We start from the raw sequence: 20,161 nt of genomic DNA, 5'->3' as shown, positions 1-20,161 counted from the left end.
GGTTTTCATTTGCATTTCTCTGATGATTAGCAGTGTTGAACATCTTTTAATGTGCCTGTTGGTTAGAACTTTTGTACTTTTTTTTTTTTTTGAATTAGAAGAACTGAATCTGTCTAGAGCTTCAAAAAACCTCCCTTGAAATATCAGTTTGACATTCTCTGGCACCGCATTCCTACTTGGAAGGAAATACAATGAAATGGAAAATACAAATTCAACTCCTTTGGCAGCCAAAGTAACTACTATGGATTACAACTTGTATGCTTTACTGGAACTCTGAAATATTACTTCATGTAATTTCCTCAATCTTGTAAGAAAAGAGATATTACTACTCTTATTTTCCACATATAAGAGACTAGAGAAATAAACTGTCCCATCCCAGATGACCGAATCAGTTACTAAGTGAAAACTAGTACCCTGATCTACTGGACTCCCATTTTCCCAGAGGTCAATTTGTTTTCTGGGAACACTTCACACTGAGGAACAACAGTGGGTGGGGGAACATGTGTTGATAAAAGAGAAGAATGGCTACCACTGCTGACTGTGCTCCTGCAGATTTGATCTGAACACAATAGGAAGGGCTGACTCAGGAGAGAGGCAACCATTGCTGATGGTTCAAGTCTTACTCTACCCACCACATAGAGCCAAAGTCTGAGGTAGACAGTCATCTACTCTGGCACTTTATCACACTCCTCCTGGATCTAACAAAATATAGGGAAACCAACCATATATCACTATATCAGGGAGGCAGTAAAGGTTAAACATACAGGATTCAGAGTTAGCTCTGTGACTCTGAGCAAGCTCCTTGACCTAGCATCACCATCATCATCTCAATTTAAGGGCCAAGTTTCTATTTTTCAAAGATTTCTTTTGATGTGGACCATTTTAAAAGTCTTCACTGAACCTGTTACAATACTGCTTCTGTTTTATGTTTTGGTATTTTGGCCCCAAGGCATGTGAGATCTTAGGTTTCTGACCAGGGATCGACCCCTCACCCCCTGCATTGGAAGGAGAACTCTCAAGCACTGGACCACCAGGGAAGTCCCTGGGGCAAGTTTCTTGAACACAGTATTTCTATCTCTTTACTTTGGGATGAAGTCACCTGGTCTATTAAAGATACTATATATTTAAAGAAATTCTCTCTTCCCATCTCTTTCATTTTCAGAAGAAATTCAGGAAGGATGTTTTCTATCAATTTTTACCCTCCTGTCTACCTCTCTGTCTCCCTTTTGAAATCACAATAAGAATCACAGAATCTGGAATACTTCTAAGGGAGGAAGCAGCTCTAGTCCCCCACCAATGCCAGATGAAAAACAACAGAAAGCAGAGATGACCGCTGGGAAATAGACTCTGCTTTCATTAATGATCAGATGCTTATAAAAGTTCCAGCCTTCCTTAACTGCTTTGGAAAAAAGTTGAGAGAGGCAAATCTGTAAGTAAATAAAGTGCAGTTCAAAAAGCCTCCAGAATACAATTCAAATGGAACACGCTATTTTTAGACATTTCTTATAAGCACAAACAAAAAGGAGTATTATATGGGAAACAAAAACTTTGGAGAAAAACCAAAGAATCAATGACTAAGAAAGACTAGTCTTGGTATTTTGATTTTGGTTGGGGAGAAGGGATGGTAAAGAGGAAGTGAACATTAAGAAGGCACATGGGTGGCAACTTTTCACATTTCAAGAAGCTGGCAATAGCACTATTTCAAGGGTGAATGTGCAGTAACAGATACTATTCTACTTTCCTACTGATATTCCTTTACTGCTAGTTAGGTAAGAGCAAGGAGTATAAGAGTACTGAAGTGCTTCCCCAGAGAAGGGTATGTATACTGCATCACTGTAAAGATATAATGAAAAGAATTAAAAGTGTCTACAAACTCTTTGCCACTCTTTCATTAAGAGATATAATCTATTCCCCTGCCCCGAGTCAGGGATGATCTTGTGACTTGCTTTGACTAGCAGTGACATAAGTGATGATATGCCTGTTACAAGACCAGATATTTTACTATTTTGGAGTCCTGAGCACCTTTGTAAAGAGGTCTGGCTACTCTGCTGGAGAGAGAATACAGAGAGATGCCTGGCCAACCCACAGGTGAGACACCAGAAAAGTAAATGAGTTACCTGGATTTCTAGCCCTAGTATAATGTCTAGATGACTAGAGTTGCTTAAGTGACCACAGGCAAGCAAAAAAACCATTAGGCTATGCTCTTCCCAATTTCCTGGTCTATACATGAAACATAAAACAACTGGTTGTTGTTTTAAAACACTAATCAGTAGTGTGGCAAACTTTTTCTTAAAGAGCCAGACAGTAAATATTTTAGGTCATCTGGTCTCTATCTCAATTATTTGTCTATTGTACTCAATTGCCACTAGAGTATCAAAGTAGCCACTCTGAAAATATGTAAATGAATATCTAAGACTGTACTCCAAATTTACAAAAATATAGCAGGCTGGATTTTGCCCATGAGCTAAAGTTTGCCATTCCCTGTATCAAGTTTTGTAGTGGCTTGTTAAGCAAGAGAAAACTGAAATGACAAGCAACTTTCTTTGGGGGATGGCCTTAGAGTAGTTCCTCTCTGGTGTGAGGATGACTGCAGAAGTCTCTGTTCTTTTGATGCAACAACATTTAAACTTTAAATATCCTGACTGAAGCACACCGGTAGCATAAGATTTATTCATAATTTATATCTGCTCCATAAGAAGGTTAGCTTACTCAACAATCAATCCTTGTCATAAACAGGTGAGTTTACCAAGTCTTAGAGGGTCTGCTTTTTCTAAGAACAGGATTGAGTGACAGAAGACAGTACAAATAAACCCCATTCACCTCTGATTATCCAGGTGCTAATCATAACTAAGTTTAAGTTATCACCATAAATTATGAGTTAAGAAACCAGAAATAGTATTTACCACGTCCACTTAAAAAAAATCTTCCACAAAAACATATACTAAGAAAAAGGCTCTAGCAAGTTCTAGCTAAGTGAGAAAACAGCTCATCGACACTTTTCCTTAGCTTTGAAAAAGGGATTTCTCCAATAATGGTCATGAGCGGTCACCTGCTAGCCATACTCCAAAAGTAATCTTTTTTTTTTTTTTTGGTTACCTAAGAACAATTCAAAGATTAGATAGTTTTATTGATGGCATGGCATGTAAGAAAGTTATCATGAAGACTATTTAGAGCCATATTAAAACATCAAGCTATTTTTCTGGTAATTTTATTTTATTTTTTTATTTTTATTTTTTTTAGGACAAACTAATCTCTTTATAGCCAAACGTGTTCATAAACCTTAATCCAGTGACCTATTTATTTTGAGTAACATTTAGTATATAGAGTGTTTGAGTTGGGAGGACCCTTCTTAAAAGGCAGGGCTTAGTAATTTTAAATAATATGCATTTCATGTAATAGACCCTGGGATGTTAGATCTGAATTGGTAACATCGGTAAAAATTGAGTTCCAGTAGTAATAAGCACTCTTATAGCCAGAACTTGGCTTCTAAATACCTTCCCTCACAAAAAGGGAACTAGGACTTCTTGGGGGAAATGGACAATTTCAGGTCTGAGTAAGACTGGAACATCTTATGCCAAAAAGAAAGTATACCAGGACTTAAGGGAACATGCAAAGAGAATAAAGGAGCCTGATCTGGGATAATTTGAATATGTGTGTGCTTAGTCACTCAATTGTGTCCAACTCTTTGCAACCCTATGGACTGTAGCCTGCCAGGCTCCTCTGTCCATGGGGATTCTCCAGGCAAGAATACTAGAGTGGGTTGCCATGCCCTTCTCAAGGGGATCTTCCCAACTGAGGAATTGAACCCAGGTCTCCCGAATTGCAGGTGGATTCTTTACTGTTTGAGCCACCAGCAATCCCACTTTTGGGCATATATCCAAAGGAAACAAAATCATTATCTTGAAGAGATGTCTGTTCTCCCATGTGCACTGCAGCATTATCACAATTGCCAAGGTATGGAAACAGCCTAGGTGTCCATCAGTAGATGAACGGATAAGGAAAACGTGGTATGTATATATAATGGAATATTATTCAGCTTTAAAAATGAAGGAAATTCTGTCATTTGCAACAACACGGATGAAACTGTAGGGTATTATGCTAAGAAAAATGAGCCAGACAGACAAAGACAAATACTGCGTGCTATCATTTAAATGTCAGATCTAAAGACTAAAAAGTCAAACTCTTAGAAACAGAATAGAGAAGTAGTTGTCAGAGGCTGGGGGCTAGGGGAAACAGGAAGAGGTTGGTAAAAGGTTCAGACTTTCAGCTATAAGACAATTAGTACTGAGGATCTAATGTATAACGTGGTGAGTACAGTAGATAACACTATCTTGTATAATTGAAATTTGTTAAACAAGTAGAACAAATGTTCTCACACAAACAAAGAAGTAAATATGTAAGGTGACAGCTATTAACTAACTCAACTGGGGAAATCCTCCCACAGAGTGAGTGAGTGAGTGAGTGTGTGTGTGTGTGTGTGTGTATCAAATCATGCTGTACACTTTACCTTATAATTTGGTCAATTATACCTCAATAAAGCTAAAAATACATACACATACATCACAAACACAACAAAGCTTGTTTTCTGGTAATTATATTACTTTGCAATTCTTAATATGATAGTAACCATCATATGTACCTTAAGAATCTACTAAAATGAACTAGTTCTAAAAAAACAAATCAAAAAATCTATTAATACATAATTAATAAAGGAAAAAACCCATAATAACCATTAGGTACTTTTTTGGTTAAAAGTTCAAAAAGTTTTATTCATGGTTTAATGATCAACTCACTGTGACTTTAATTACATAGTCTCACCGATTTTTCATTTTTCCATGTGTAATTTTGTGAGACCCAGATGATAACAGTAAAATACCCACCTGCCCAGTCAGTTGATCAACCAATGCATATGACTGGTAGGTACTCACCTGAATTCAACCACGATCCTCTTCTGGGGGAGGCCAGAAAAAAGTTCACTTTTTAATCCATATTTTGAGCCATCTTCAATCACCTGTTGCAGTACTGTCTGTAAAGTAAAAGGTATGGGATTTAATGATACAGAAAAATTGCAATTTTCTCAATTACTTTGTTACTGGGAACTAATTCTTGCTAATTTTCTCATTCTAATTTATGGAGCTGAGAATTTTACAGCATTGTTAGCAGCTCTGCCTTCTTTGATCGCTAATGCTAATCAGAGTAGTCATGACACAAGTTAACATCTACGGGGCTCATGTCTATTCATCCTTACAGCAGCCAATGATGGAGATATTTTACAGATGAAGAAACTGAAGTTTAGAGAGGTAACTGCCAGAAGTCCATAGCAAATAGCAACAATAATACTAGAAGCAGCATCTAATATTTATTGAATGCAGATTTCAAGCCAGGCACTGTACTAAACATTTTATATGTATTATATATATTACTCCTCACAACTACCCTGAAATGAGTATTATTTTTACAAGTGAGGAGACAGAAGCTCAGACTGGTTAAGTAACTTTCCCAAGGTCACATTGCAAAAACTTTGCTCACTCCACAGCCTAAGTGTTAACTCGGCATGGTGCTGCTACTTCTGTGATACTGATGATCTCAGTAATGGTAGAAAACAAATAAAAAAAAATATATAATTCAAGTGCCTCTTGGCTACATAAGAAATGAGGCAATACCACAGAAACTGTCAAAACATATTCCAGGTTAACTTTTAGTTACTAACCACAGAATTACTATATAGGTTACAAAATTCATACTTTATTTTTTGCTAAGGGTGATGATGCATTTATTCATTATTTATTTTTTACTGTAGGATTTTGAAATGACTGATAGATTTTTATTTACTCTTAAATTGATTTTGTTCCACAAACAGGATTTTACATCCTAAAAATGTAGTTTCTGACATGAAGAATTCTATGGTTAGAGCTCTTAAGACAGTCACTAAATCGAAAAGGCAGAAAGGGAGTAGGAGGCAATAAAGCAACACTTTTAAGAAGCCTCTACTGAGTGCCAGGTTCAAGTCTAGAAGCTTCTATGTTATCTTTAAGCCTTACAATCTTAAAATGGGCAACATTTCCCATTTAACTGATGCAAGAACTAGGTTCAGATATAGAGAAAATCTTTCACTGACACTGTGCATTAAGCTATATAGAGAAGATTATATAGACATTAAATATTGTCTATTGTACACGAGGGACTCATTCAATGTTTGTTACTCCAAGAACATGGGTCACAAGAAGACTGCAAGTAGGGCAGTAAATGTTATAGGTAATTCACACTTGGATCATTCAGAGGTTAAGGCTTATCCATCCTTTTCATCCTCTATCCCTTTTTATGTAAGGGATGGCAGACTCCAAAAAAGGTAGTAGCAGTTAGTTAGAATTCTCTTTTAACAAATGACTCTTGAATAATTGATTTCTCTGGCATAAACAAACTAAGAAAAAAAAATCTTTAAGACTATCTTATGTGCTTCACTTCCAAAGCACTCACTGACAATTGAACCCACCTGCTAACTAGTTTCTTTCTCTACTACTACACTGAAGGTGCTCTCAAAATCAGTATTTTAAATGTCAACTCAGCTGAATACTTAAGTTGTGTTTATTAATCAATTCATTTTTTGTAAAATTAAAAAAACTAAACAAATTAAGATAGGGCTAAAGTCTGCTCTAATCCTCGTCCCTTTCTGCCTTCCCCAGGGGTAACCACTTTTAAGCATCATTTTGGGGGATGACGACTCCCTCCTCCTTGAAACTACCCTTCCTTCCTTGGTTGCAGTGACATCATTCTACTGACTTTTGCTTTCCTTTGTAGATCCCTCTTTCAATGCCCACCCCGATTCCCTCGCTGCACTCTTTCCTCACTTCTCGCTCCTTATTTACACTTCTTCTAGGTGTAAAGTCCTAAGACTTCACCACTTACCTACCAGAATCTTGTGCTATAGACTGATCTACACAACTTAGGATCGAGCATCTCCCTCAGGCACTTCAAATAGAACATACTCCTCTTCCTTTTACATTTTTCATTTCCACAAACTTCACTCTGAACCCTCCAGCTAACCAACTCAGAGACTTGGGAGTCCCTAAGATCTGCCTTTTTCCCTCAACCTCCAGAATCAATCATCTGTTAATCACCAAGCTCTGCATGTGCTGTCTCCTACATATCATTCTAGTTTTCTCCTCTGGTTTAGACCCTCATTATCTGTCAGCTACACTGCTACAAAAACTAAAACAGAAAAGTAACACCTATCTTACATAATATACATATTCAATCAGGTCTACGGGCTTTCCTAGTGGCTCAGTGATAGAGAATCCGACTACCAATATGGGAGACACAGGTTTGATCTTTGGGTTGGAAAGAGCCCCTGGAGAAGGAAATGGCAATCTACTCCAGTATTCTTGCCTGGGAATCCCATGGACAGAGGAGCCTGGTGGGCTAAACACCGTGGGGTCACAAAAGAGTCAGACATGATTTACTTTCTGTTTAAAGGTTTCAATGACTTCTTACCACTTAAGTGATTTTACCAGTTTCTGGTTTGATTTTTACATGCATATCATTTTTACTTTTTTAATTTTGAGGAAATTAATTTGTTGAAAAGCACACTGTAATACTGATAAAAATCACAAGTTAGAAGTGTTTTATAATAACAGATAATATATAATGATTAAAATGAAATAAATTTCATTAGCATAATACCAAAAAATCATAACAGGGGCCACCTTTGGTACACATAACTCACCATGGAAATGACGACAGAGGAAAAAGCTGAAACTATTATGCACTATTATGAAACTATTATTCCCACTGTGTAATTTCACATCCTTCCCCATGCCATCCAATGTACAAATCATACTCAATCAACTTCTGACTTCCAAACAATGCCATATTCTTATTTGTACCCTGGCCCAACTGTCCCCTCTTCCTGGAATGCCTCCCCAAGTATATTCTTTATTTTCATCCTAATTCAAGGTTACCTTTTGCTTCCTCAAGACAGATTTACTTTGAGGGAGTAAAGGAAAAAAAGAAAAGATTTATGTGCTTCTTTCTTTCCACCGGGTTGCATCTTATACATGCCTTCATTATATGATTCATCCCAGTGTCCAGCCATTACACATTACCTTGTGATTTTTTTATGCTTTTCTTTCCTTGAGGCCAGGACACATGCCATTTGTCTCTGTATTTCAGTAATATAGTCCCTGGCAAATAATAAGCAAGGGGTTTATTGAATTAGTGGGCACAAAGAAGAATGTCAGAGAGCTAGTAAAGTTACCTGATATTACAAAAGAGAAATAAGTTAGGGGCCATCTATTCACCAATATTTATGTTTAAAGGTAAGATATACTTGGTAATGTAAATGGAGGTACATAAAGAACTTAGCAGAAATTAAATCTTTCAAAAGTTTCACTTTTTGGAATGCTTTAGCCAATTAATGACTATTCCAATTGGCTGGTACTTTCTATTTACCTCCCACCATTCCATTTTCTGTGGATGAATTTTGCCATTTTATTGAATTCTTTATTGGTTGGTATTTCTCTACAACTTTCAACAGAACTTCTAATGAAGCTACCACTGCTTGATTAACAGGTCAGTTCCTTAGTCAGTAGCTGAAACATGCTTAATCATTCATTCTTTCCACATGTTCAACTGACACTACACATGACTTGAATGTAACCACTGCCTACTGACATAAACTCAATTAGTAAAATAATGAGCAAAGTTAGAGCCACTGAAATCAGTCTTTTTTTTTTTTTTTCCTTAAGTTTTGGAAGAGCATGCACAGTTGAATTTGGCAAATAAAACTGCATGTATGTGAAATAAAAAATAAGGTTATTCATTGTGTATTTCTAAGGCACACCAAAAAAAAAACAAACCCAAATAGGATTTTGTTTGCTTTTTCCCTATGTGGTTAAACTCGTTTTCTGTTTTTCCTCCCTGTAAACCGAATTAACTATTAATTGAAGCTATAGTTCCTTCTGAAAGTCATCTGTGAAAAGTGAAAGTGAAAGTTGCTCAGTTGTGTCTGACTCTCTGTGACCCTATGGGCTATATAGTCCATGGAATTCTCCAGGCTAGAATACTGGAGTGGGTAGCCTTCCCCTTCTCCAGGAGATCTTCCCAACCCAGGGATCAAACCCAGGTGTCCCGCACTGCAGGCAGATTCTTTTACCAGATGAGCCACAAGGGAAGCCCAAGAATACTGGAGTAGGTAGCCTATCGCTTCTCTAGCAGATCTTCCCAACTCAGGAATTAAACCGGGATCTCCTGCATTGCAAGCAGATTCTTTACCAATTGAGCTATCAGGGAAGCCCAAGGAACAAGTTTGGTACCAAAGTGATCGTTCTTCATAGTGATAAGTTCTTCTAGCACTGAAAAATATAGTATTATCTAGCCCCAGAGATTTGGCAGTTTGCACTACTTTTAATTTCACATTTTAGCCTCCTACCTTTGAGGATGATTTATATGAGGACAGTATAAACTGCTATTAGTGATCCAAACCTAAGCTAACATTTAATCATCCCGATTCTGCCAGTATTAATAACTCAATTGCAATGCATGAACAGATACATTTTATGCAAGACTGAATTTGTACATGTGTAAGCAATGACAAACTCATAATTCTCTGCTTGATGATTAAGTTTTGGACATAGATCATCGGCTACATGTTAATCTTGATAACTTCAAAGTGGAAAAAAAGTTTTATAATGGTCCTGAGAGGGTTGAATTTTCTTTTCAATGCGATCTGGAAACTTGAGACTCACAAGTGAATATTGTTTAAGGCCCAAAAATAATGGAGCCAAGTGTAGAAGAAATTAGGCTTTGAGCAGATAAGAATTATTAAATCATAACTTATAACACAGGTAAAATGCTTAATATTCCTTTCCCAAACTATGAGTACTGCTCTAGGATGTATCTTTACTGTGACACTGAGCAGGGCTTCTGTAAGCAATCGGCTTGCCCTTTAATGAAAATCACATTATCCAGAGCCTCAAAGTTGTTACAATGAAGGGAGGGTTTCCACGTGAGGAAGAGCAGCTGAACCCCAAAGCTCTCACTTTTTCCCCCACACTGTCAACTGAGAAGGATTTGCGAATATTTTTAATAAGTGAGCTAGTGGGCATCCTTATACCACAGAAAAACCTCAATTAATTGTAATAAAGCATGAAAACTCACAACCATTGAAATTTTAAATTATTAACAAAATATATGCCTTGCCTCAAAATATAAACCACATCTCCTTCAGCTAAGCTGGCTATAAAGGCAAACATCTACCATAGCATATTTTCCCATCTCAGGGAAAACAAAAAATGTAAAATATTGGCATCTATCAAGGGGCCTAAAATTTGGAAGGCACACTGGTAAGCTGCCTTTCTCCTTCTACAAACACTGAAAAAGCAACTGGGAAGAAAAGAGTTATTTATTTCAAAATGGGACATTAGATTCACTGGTTTGCCAAGTTGACATGAAATGTTATCAAGAGCCCAACAAGATAAAGACACTTTTTGACAATCTCAAAACAAATTTCCTTCTTGTTCCTGTGACAGATTTTGGTTTAACAAGTTTAATCTTGAAATAACAGTGGAAAAAAAGATAAAAGAAAAAAGTTCAAAGATCTAAAGACAAGCATGAAACACTTTTTCAGAAGAATTATAGGACTGATGGGTAAATATCTGTAAACTATATAACCTTGTTAAGAAACTGTATTAGAAGTTTTGGTTTTATCTTTATTTGCAATTAAAGACCATAGTATATACAAAGTCTGACCTATCCAACAATTGTGTTGTTTTTTTTTTTTTTAATAATAGACCAAACAATGCATTATGATAAATTTTAAAGTTCGATTGAGATAAAACTCAAAGGGTCTCACACCACTGCTTATCTAGGATTACCTGTCCTCCACACTCACTCAACAGAGACCCAATTCCTCTATGAGGTTTCCCCAACTCCTTCAGGTCATTCTATTTCACCATCTCTGATCTTTCTTATGCTTACTGTACCACTTTAAGAAAATTCATATTGTTTTATTAGAAGAAAAAGAGTCTTATGGTTTTTCTCGTATACATCTTATGCTTCCAATAGATTATAGGCTACTAAAGAGTGGCAACCAGCTACTGCTTTCAAAGTATTCAATGTACTACTTTGTACTTTGTACAATGTACTTTCAATGTACTGCTTTCCTGTATTCAATATGGAGTCCAATGATTCATTTAATAATAGTATCTCGCACTTACTGCATGCCTGGTGCTGTGCTAGGAACCGTGTATGTGAGAAAAACAGATGCTATAAGCCCTAATGGAAATTAGAGTTTAAAGGGCAAAAGGCATTCATCAAATAAGAAAAATGTAAAATAGCAACTACAGTTAAGTTTTGCCAAGGAGGCATATACAGTGTTAAGAGAGTGTATGAATGAAGGGGTCAGAAAGGCACTGCTAGGGAAAAACCAAGATGTGCAGGATAAGCAGACTGAACTTGGGGTGATTTCCACGCAGTGGGATCAGAATGTGTAAAAGTTCTGAGGCAAGAGGAGGCAGGATAAGTTTAAGAACCGGAGGGAAAACACTGTAGCTGAAGCGGAGGGAACGAGAGAAGGTGCAACAGCTGACCGTAACCTGTTCTTACCTTTGTTAACAGTTCTCTGTTGATTTTGAAATTTACAGTCCCTTGACCAGTGCTGATTTCACTCACCACTGTGTCACATTTTAGCTGAAAAGATATAAAGTAAAACAGGTATGTTATAAAATAGGCCTAATGAGTTTTGCAGTTCTAATCCTATGGGACTGGCTTCCAAGGACAGCAGATGTGTCCTTTCTCATAGTCATGTGTCTGGACTTGGGCTTAGCTGGTCTCTCCAGCTCTGTCATTATATTTGTGTTCACATGTTTTCTTCTTTCCCGGCTGGAATGCTACTCTACTCAGAGACTCTCTTCCTCTTTCCCATTCTCTCACTTCAAATTCTCTAATGTGGAAAAAAGGGAGCCATCACTTGACCCCCACCTCACGTACTATAACATGCAATGAACTCTTTATTTTACCCACCTTTCGTAAGAGTGTTAGAACATGATACCCTGTTAGGGCCTCTGCTAAAACAACTTACACCCCCATAAAATATGTAAAAAATTTAAATATTTGGTCTTTAATGAACACGCTTTACATTTTTAACCAACCAGATGTTCAAAGCAGCTGGGAGACTTAAAGAGATACCTGTTGTTACTGAGGAGCCACCAGCTTTCATTTTTGAGAACTCACAGGAGGAGGAAATAAATATTGTAGTTAGGAGAATTTTATTCCTGGTGTGCTTCCTGATAAAAATCTGGGTTGAGAGACCATGGGTTCAATCCCTAGTTGGGGAACTAAGGTCCTGCGTGCAGTGTGGCAAAAAAAGAAAAAAAACCTGGGGTGATTTCTGTGGTCAAATAAACATTGACTTAGCTACCAGAGCCTCTTTATTATACTCATTCTTTATATATTTTTTTCTGTGAAACTGACTTTCATTGTTTGGACTCTTCAGAGTGCCCATGCCTTCCTCAGTGTCACATGTAGTAATCCTATTTAAAACAAAAACAAAACAACTTTGTCCCAGATCTTCCTCTTTCTTTCTGAAGGTATTAGACACTCACAGTTTAGATGTGGTCATTCTCCACAGTCCTGTCAACTCCTCTCTCAGATACTGAGCCCATCGGAGATATTAGAAATGAAAGAGGATTACTAAATTATCTAACCACTTCTCTGAAATCATGGTTCTATTTACATCTAATCATTTCTTCGCATATTTTAATGTTCATCTTCTCAGAAACTCATTTTTTAAAACTGCAGCCCACTGTTCTAATTTATTAAACTTGTTCTCCTGAATTCAGAAGTCCATCCAGCTTCAATGTGTAAATTTAATTAACACTCAGTCTTCCTATAAGTAATCAAAAAACTGAATACTGTCAGCTCAACAGGAGTGTTTCATAACTAATTTCAAAAACCATCCTAACCTTATAATATGCAGCTAAAATAAATTTAAATTATACTTTCCAAGGTGTCTTGAACAAAAATACTATTAAATTCATTATTATGGCTGACATAGCCTGCAGAATATTTTTTTATTTAACATGTTTATTATAATGTCAAAAGAGATAATAGTGCTAAAGTACCTTCTCTGCCAGTCTCATGGCTTGAATTTGAATATCTGGTCTTGAATGGTCATTGTTGTTTTCCAATAGAGAATCCACAGAAAGCTGGAAGTCAGCTACCTCTCTAAAGACAGACATGAAACAGGAAAAGACTGTTACCTTAAAAATGTTACCAGAGGGAAAACAAAAAAAGACTAATCACTTTGGGTTCTCTACACTGACATAATCTTATCAGAAGAAAGCAAAGCAATTAGAAGTATCATCACTATGTACTGATTGAGTACTTTATCTTATAAAATTCTTCCTCTTCCATCACCCAGCTGTAGCCTTATGGTATCTCTGTAAGAGACACACAGCAACCACCTTATTTGACAAATGTGAAAAATGACGTCTGGCAAGTTCATTGTCTCCCCTAAAAGTCTACTGCAACTACTAAACAGAGTCAGAAAAAAGCTCAAGTCTCTTGACCTCTTCTACAAATCTTCCTCCACTATTTCAAATACTTCCTTCTTTCAAGCCTCTTCATTGACCTTCAGATGACCAAAGCAAAATTTTTAAAAACTGGTGAAATCTGAATTTTAACATGCTGCTGCTGCTAAGTCGCTTCAGTCGTGTCCGACTCTGTGAGACCCCATAGACAGCAGCCCACCAGGCTCCCCTGTCCCTGGGATTCTCCAGGCAAAAACACTGGAGTGGGTTGCCATTTCCTCCTCCAATGCATGAAAGTGAAAAGTGAAAGTGAAGTTGCTCAGTCGTGTCCAACTCTTTGCGACCCCATGGACTGCAGCCCACCAGGCTCCTCCATCCATGGGATTTTCCAGGCAAGAGTACTGGAGCGGGGTGCCATTGTATTATTCTTAACACTCAGTAGTTCTTTAAAGAGACAGACACTGCCATTCTTTTCATTGGGTTGGTGATGAAACAATGCAAAAACAAAGAAACCAAGAAAGAAACTAGGCAAGCGAGTAGTGAAAACAATCATTTCCTTCAAAGAGCAGTTATCTCTAAGGAAGGATGGTATACAGGTGGCTTCAACAGTAACCAATGTTTGATTTGTAGAAAACAAAATTTGGAAAAATTTAAGACCTAACATGTTAGAAAGTGAGCATGAGTGTTCATTACATTATTCTCTATAAATTTTCTATAGTTTGAAATTGTTCAAGGTATAAAAATAATATACAAACTTCCAATTAATTACTGACACTGAATGTTTAATAACGAAGTAGAGAATGAGACTCTCTGGGCAGAATAGGTGGGCTGAACCACTGTCTGTCTAGCCCATTTCTAGCCCCCTCACCTGCTCTTGGACTTCCCTGGTGGCTCAGCTGGTAAAGAGTCCACTTGCAATGTGGGAGACCTGGGTTCAATCCCTGGGTTGGGAAGATCCCCTGGAGAAGGGAATGGCTACCCACTCCAGTATTCTGGCCTGGAGAATTCCATGGACTGTGTAGTCCATGAGGTCGCAAAGAGTTGGACACGACTGAGCGACTTTCACTTCACTTCAACACAAAACACAGGAGCACAAATAACTTCCTTATCATTCTTGAAATCCAGGCATATGTCTAAAAAATTGTGTAACTTCTGATCACATTAAGGAATCTAGTCAATAATAACCACTAAGAATTTTCCTGAGCCTTGAGCAGTGACCAAGGTGGCAGAATAAAAAGACCCTGAGCTAACCTCCTTCTGCATGCACATGAAAACTGCAACTATTTAACAGAGCAACTATCCACTGAAGTCACTGGATGACTAGGCGGCTCAGACAGTGAGGAATCCCCCTGCAATCCAGGAGATCCAAGTACCATCTCTAGGTTGGGAAGATCCCCTGGAGAAGGAAATGGCTACCCACTCCAGAATTCATGCTGGGAGAATTCCACGGACAGAGGAGCGTGGTGGGCTACAGTCCACGGGGTCACAAAAGAGTGGGACACAACTGAGTGACTAAGTATAGCAGCACAACTTGGGACAGAGACACTGACAGCAGTCAATTTAGGGAGCTCATTCATGAGGATACTGGTGCTAGTAAATACCATTTTGAAATTCTCCTTCAAGCTTATTAGTGCTGGGTTCCAGCTTCAGGTACTAGCCAGTCTTATTAGTTTGGGGGTATTCCAGGCCAGGTACATGGCCCCACCCAACAATGGGCTGACAATAGCCAAGGGATCCCCAGGCTGCCACAAGTGTTCATAGGGACCCTCCTTCCTCACTGGGGTGGGCATCAGCCCTGGGATTCCTGGACCCTGCAGCAAAAGATATGGCTCAGCCCACTAGGACACAGCCTTACTCAACATAAGGCTGACACCACCTCCAGGATATCCCGGGCACCTCAGCCAGCCGGGTCAGGACATGGCCACACTCACCAGTGGGCGATCACCAGCCTTGGGTCACTTTGACCCTGCCCTCCAGGAGGCCATCACCAGCCCCAGGACTATTCAAGGCCGTGGCCCTGTTCATGAGCAGGCTAACACTGGCTCTGGGACTGTGGGCCCTGCAGCTAGCCACCCTAGGACTTAGCTCCCCAACAGAGAGGCAGCACTAGTCTCAGGATCCCTGGGGCCCTGTAGCCAGTTGTCTTATGACCCAGCCCTACCCATCTGCTGGCCTGTACCAGGCCCTGGGGTCCCCTGGTCACACAGCCAGCCACCTCAGGACCCAGCCCTGCTGATCAGCTTGTCATCATCAATAATGGGACACATCAGGCCAAGTACATCTCTGGGCAGGGACACAGCCCCACCCAGCTGAAGGTCAGGCATCTCAAGACCTCCAGAGTCCCAAGCTTCCCTGGGACTTGGTCCTGCCCACCAGAGGGCCCAGGACCAACCCCCACCCCGGCTCCCCTCCCCCCCGCCCCCCATTGCTGGCACTACTCCTGGACCCTCAGGGTTACATTAGACCCAGTACCACCTACCAGTGGGCTGACAGACTGGGACCACTAGGGGGGCCTTGTAGCTACAGACACCAGGACCTGGCTCTGCCACCAATAGGCCAACACTAGCCCTTGGACCTTCTGGGGCTCTGTAGCCAATTGACTTCAACCAACCATGGATCATGAAGTACCGCAGTTCATGCTAGCTGAAAAAAAAATCCACATATAGCTGCACCCATGCAATTCAAACCCACGCTGTTCAAGAGTCAACTATATAATTCAGAGAATTAGACTACCTGAACAAATAGATTCATATCACATTAAATAAACCACATTAACAAAAATAATATTTCTTAATTTTCCTGGCATGTTATAGCACTTTAGAATCAAATTAGAAATACAGAACAGTTAGGTTTTGTTTCAGTACTCTAAAGGATAACTGGGGTTATGAAGACAAAGCAGTAGCAATTCCTTTAAACAAATTCAATATGCAGAATTTTCAACTGGTAGATTAGAGAAATTGAGGTCCTCCTTATTATTTATTTTCTATGAAACAAAATCTTAGTTTTTCAGACTGCTAAAGTGGAACTGCACAAAGGAACTCAAAGCAGGTATAGAAAATCTTATTCAAAAGAGGGGCCAAGACAACAGGCAAGTGAAAAGATGCCCAGCATCACTAATTACTAGGAAAACGCAAATAAAAATGAGGTATCACCTCACATCAGAATAGGTACTGTCAAAAAAGTGAGAAATAACAAGTGCTGACAAGAATGTGGAGAAAAAGGAATACTCATACACTGTTGGTGGGAATGTAGATTGGTGCAGCCACTACGGAGATTCCTCAAAAAGACTAGAGCTACCATAAGATCCAGCAACTTCTGGGTATTTATCCAAAGAATATGAAAACACTAATTTGAAAAGATATAAGCACCCATATAGAGAAGGCAATGGCACCCCACTCCGGTACTCTTGCCTGGAAAATCCCATGCACGGAGGAGCCTGGTAGGCTGCAGTCTATGGGGTCACTAAGAGTCGGACACGACTGAGCAACTTCACTTTCACTTTTCACTTTCATGCATTGGAGAAGGAAATGGCAACCCACTCCAGTGTTATTGCCTGGAGAATCCCAGGGACGGCGGGGCCTGGTGGGCTGCCGTCTATGGGGTCGAACAGAGTCGGACACGACTGAAGCGACTTAGCAGCAGCAAGCACCCATATATTTATTGCAGCATTATTTATAACAGTCAAGGTATAAAACAAACTAGTGCCCATAAATGAATTGATATAGAAGATGTACACACACACACACACACACACACGAACAATGGAACGCTCCTCAGTCATAGAAAAAGACGAGATCTTGCCATTTGGGACAATGTGGATGGACCTTGAGGATATTATGCTCAATGAAGTAAGTCCGACCAAGAAAGAAAAATACCGTATGATTCTGCTCACATGTGGAGTATAAAGAACAAAAAATAAGTGAACAAATCAAATCAAACATACAGATACAGAGTTCTAGTTACTAGAGGGGAAGGGATGGTAGGGAGAAGTAAACGGGTAAAGGGGATCAGCTGCATAATGACAGATGGAACACTAAATTTTTGGTGGTGACAAAGCATGCTATACTGTATACAGAATATTGTCCATGTGAAATATATATAATGTTACCTCATTTAAAAAAAAAAACAAGAAACAAAAGATGGGTCAAGACAGTTCAGCTTACTAAAGGTCTTTGAAACACAAAATAAAAACAGGCATTTCCATTATTATGCAAAATGCCCTTTACAGATTCATAAATTAGGTAACTGTTCGAAACACTGAATCAGTTTACATACAAAGCCCATCTTTTGGTCAGTGGTCTCCTCTATTCTTGGAACTCAATACAGATGAAGTTGTAACAGGCTATTTTAAAAATGCTCTTTTACAAGATCATATGTAGCCTTTCTCTTTCTTTTCCACTTATCCATTTGTCCTATTCTGGGAAAAAACATTCATTCTACTTTGTCTTAAAATCCTAACAAAGTTAAGGGGACAAAATATTTAAGGACATGATGGTATAGTAATAATGGTATCATTATATCGTAACAGTATAATGATAATTTAAGCTTAAAGCATTACGCCTACTACGTAGCTAATTTCTTGTCATTATTAATTAACTGAGAGAGTATTTTATTCAAGTATTGAAATTTTCTAGTCAACTGGGAGCCTGGTGGGCTGCTGTCTATGGGGTCGCACAGAGTTGGACAGGACTGAAGCTACCTAGCAGCAGCAGCAGCAGTCACCTGGTAAACAAGTATCAATGAGAATGATCAAACTCACAAAACAGCTCTCTCTGAATCCAAGTAGCAACTATATAGAGTATATGTAGCCCTAACCAGTAGTTCTCTATCACTGCTGCTGCTGCTGCTAAGTCACTTCAGTCGTGTCCGACTCTGTGTGACCCCATAGACAGCAGCACACCAGGCTCCCCCGTCCCTGGGATTCTCTAGGCAAGAACACTGGAGTGGGTTGCCATTTCCTTCTCCAATGCATGAAAGTGAAAAGTGAAAGTGAAGTCGCTCAGTCGTGCCCGACTCTTAGCGACCCCATGGATTGCAGCCTTCCAGGCTCCTCCGTCCATGGGATTTTCCAGGCAAGAGTACTGGAGTGGGATGCCATTGCTTTCTCTATCACTGGGGGGGTCCTCAAATGGAAACAAACAAAAAAACTGAAACCAAACAAAACCACTAAAAATCTAGCAGTCAACATGGCACAATAGTATTCAGGCATTAGATACGTGTTTAATCTCTAAGATCTCTTCAAAAACTCTGATTTTCTAACTAGAATCATAGTTCTTTTATTTGCTGTTACAGAATTAACTCAAACCTTATTCCAAATTTCTCAAAGACTGCCATACAGTTATCACACTAGACATCAAAACAACATGAGAATATTAATATAATCTGCCATGTCAGAGTATTAAAGCATAGAATTTTATTATTTAAAGCCATAGAAATAACACATTAAATCATGTATTAAGGATAATTTCTTTTATAAACTGGAGAGTAACTGCATTTTTTGGTTAACTGACAAAATCAATCACATTCTAGATCATTACAAATATATTATACTCAACTCTTTTCTGGAAATCGGAACTGCAGATATTGACTTGATCAAGTTTTCTGGTGGAAGATCCAACACTCTGGAAAGCTAGAAATCAAACAAAAAGAATAAAACAGTGCAAGATTGTTAATATATTTGTTCCAGATTAACAGAATGCTACTCAACAATTAAAAAAAAATGCTGAACCACAACACAAATGAGCTTCAAATGTACTTTGTTTTGTGACAAGTGCCAGAATCAAAAGACTGTATAATGCACGATTCAACTTATTAGACATTCTGGAAAGCCCAAAACTCTAAGATTGAAGATTAGATCAGTGGCTGCCAGGAGTTGAGGACGAGAAGAGGGTTTGACCATATATTGGCAAATAGAACTGTTTACTAAAAAGGATCAATTTCTATTTGTAAATTTAAAAAACTTTTCTTCAAAGAGTAGGGATAAACCACTGAGGACCAAAGATAATTTGCTTTTTATTCATTCATAAAGTCTTTTTGTGCTAGACACTGTTTTAGGAGTTGTGAATACAGCAGTGACTAAAAGACAAAAATCTCACGCTACTTAAACAAGCAAACAAATAAATAATGGGGGGGGGGGGGCGGGAGGAACCTGACCCACAGGCTCTACCAAGTTTACTCCCTTGCATTTTTGAAAAGCTCACTGACTGACCCTCATCAGTTTGTTGGAGGAGACATTCTTACTTATTGAATGATTCCCACATGATAGAGATTTCTTACACGCCTAGTTTTTCTCCCAAATAATTCCATGGATCACTATTGTAGACTTCATGAGTGATGAAACTGAAGTTCAGAGAATTTATGTAATTTGCTTAAGCAGAAAAACAGAGATGTGAACACAAGCTATCTTATAAGCAGAACCTACATTTAATCTCTATGTCACATCTATATCCTTTCAAAGAGAAATGTATGAAAACAAAACAGTGAAACAGCAGTACAGTCATATGAATTTAAAACTGTCTTCACCTTTCTCCCCTAATTCCTCAATCTTTATGCAACCTCTGCAATGGTCAAGTCATAGCTGGTGAGAGAAGGGAAAGGGAACAACGGGGTGAATAAAAAAAGAACGTTGGAAGAGA

The 20,161-nt window shown here is 38.7% G+C and overlaps 1 protein-coding gene across 6 annotated transcripts in view; it reads right to left on the bottom strand.

Annotated features, from left to right (window-relative positions):
* RARS2 (arginyl-tRNA synthetase 2, mitochondrial) overlaps window positions 1–20,161 on the bottom strand; it is a 90,351-nt gene that overhangs the window by 52,710 nt on the left and 17,480 nt on the right. For all 6 annotated transcript variants that reach the window (XM_070376620.1, XM_070376621.1, XM_070376619.1 and 3 more), the window contains 4 exons: window positions 19,082–19,155; window positions 13,119–13,221; window positions 11,602–11,685; window positions 4,929–5,026 (listed from right to left, as the gene is read on the bottom strand). In XM_070376620.1, the coding sequence (XP_070232721.1) occupies window positions 4,929–5,026; window positions 11,602–11,685; window positions 13,119–13,221; window positions 19,082–19,155 (359 nt within the window). Of the gene's footprint in view, window positions 1–4,928; window positions 5,027–11,601; window positions 11,686–13,118; window positions 13,222–19,081; window positions 19,156–20,161 lie in introns of those variants that run through there.

This window comes from Bos mutus, chromosome 9 (assembly GCF_027580195.1).
Source record: "Bos mutus isolate GX-2022 chromosome 9, NWIPB_WYAK_1.1, whole genome shotgun sequence".
Lineage (NCBI taxonomy): Eukaryota > Metazoa > Chordata > Mammalia > Artiodactyla > Bovidae > Bos > Bos mutus.
The sequence above is the reverse complement of the archived record's forward strand: the minus strand, read 5'-3'. Positions and strand labels throughout refer to the sequence as shown.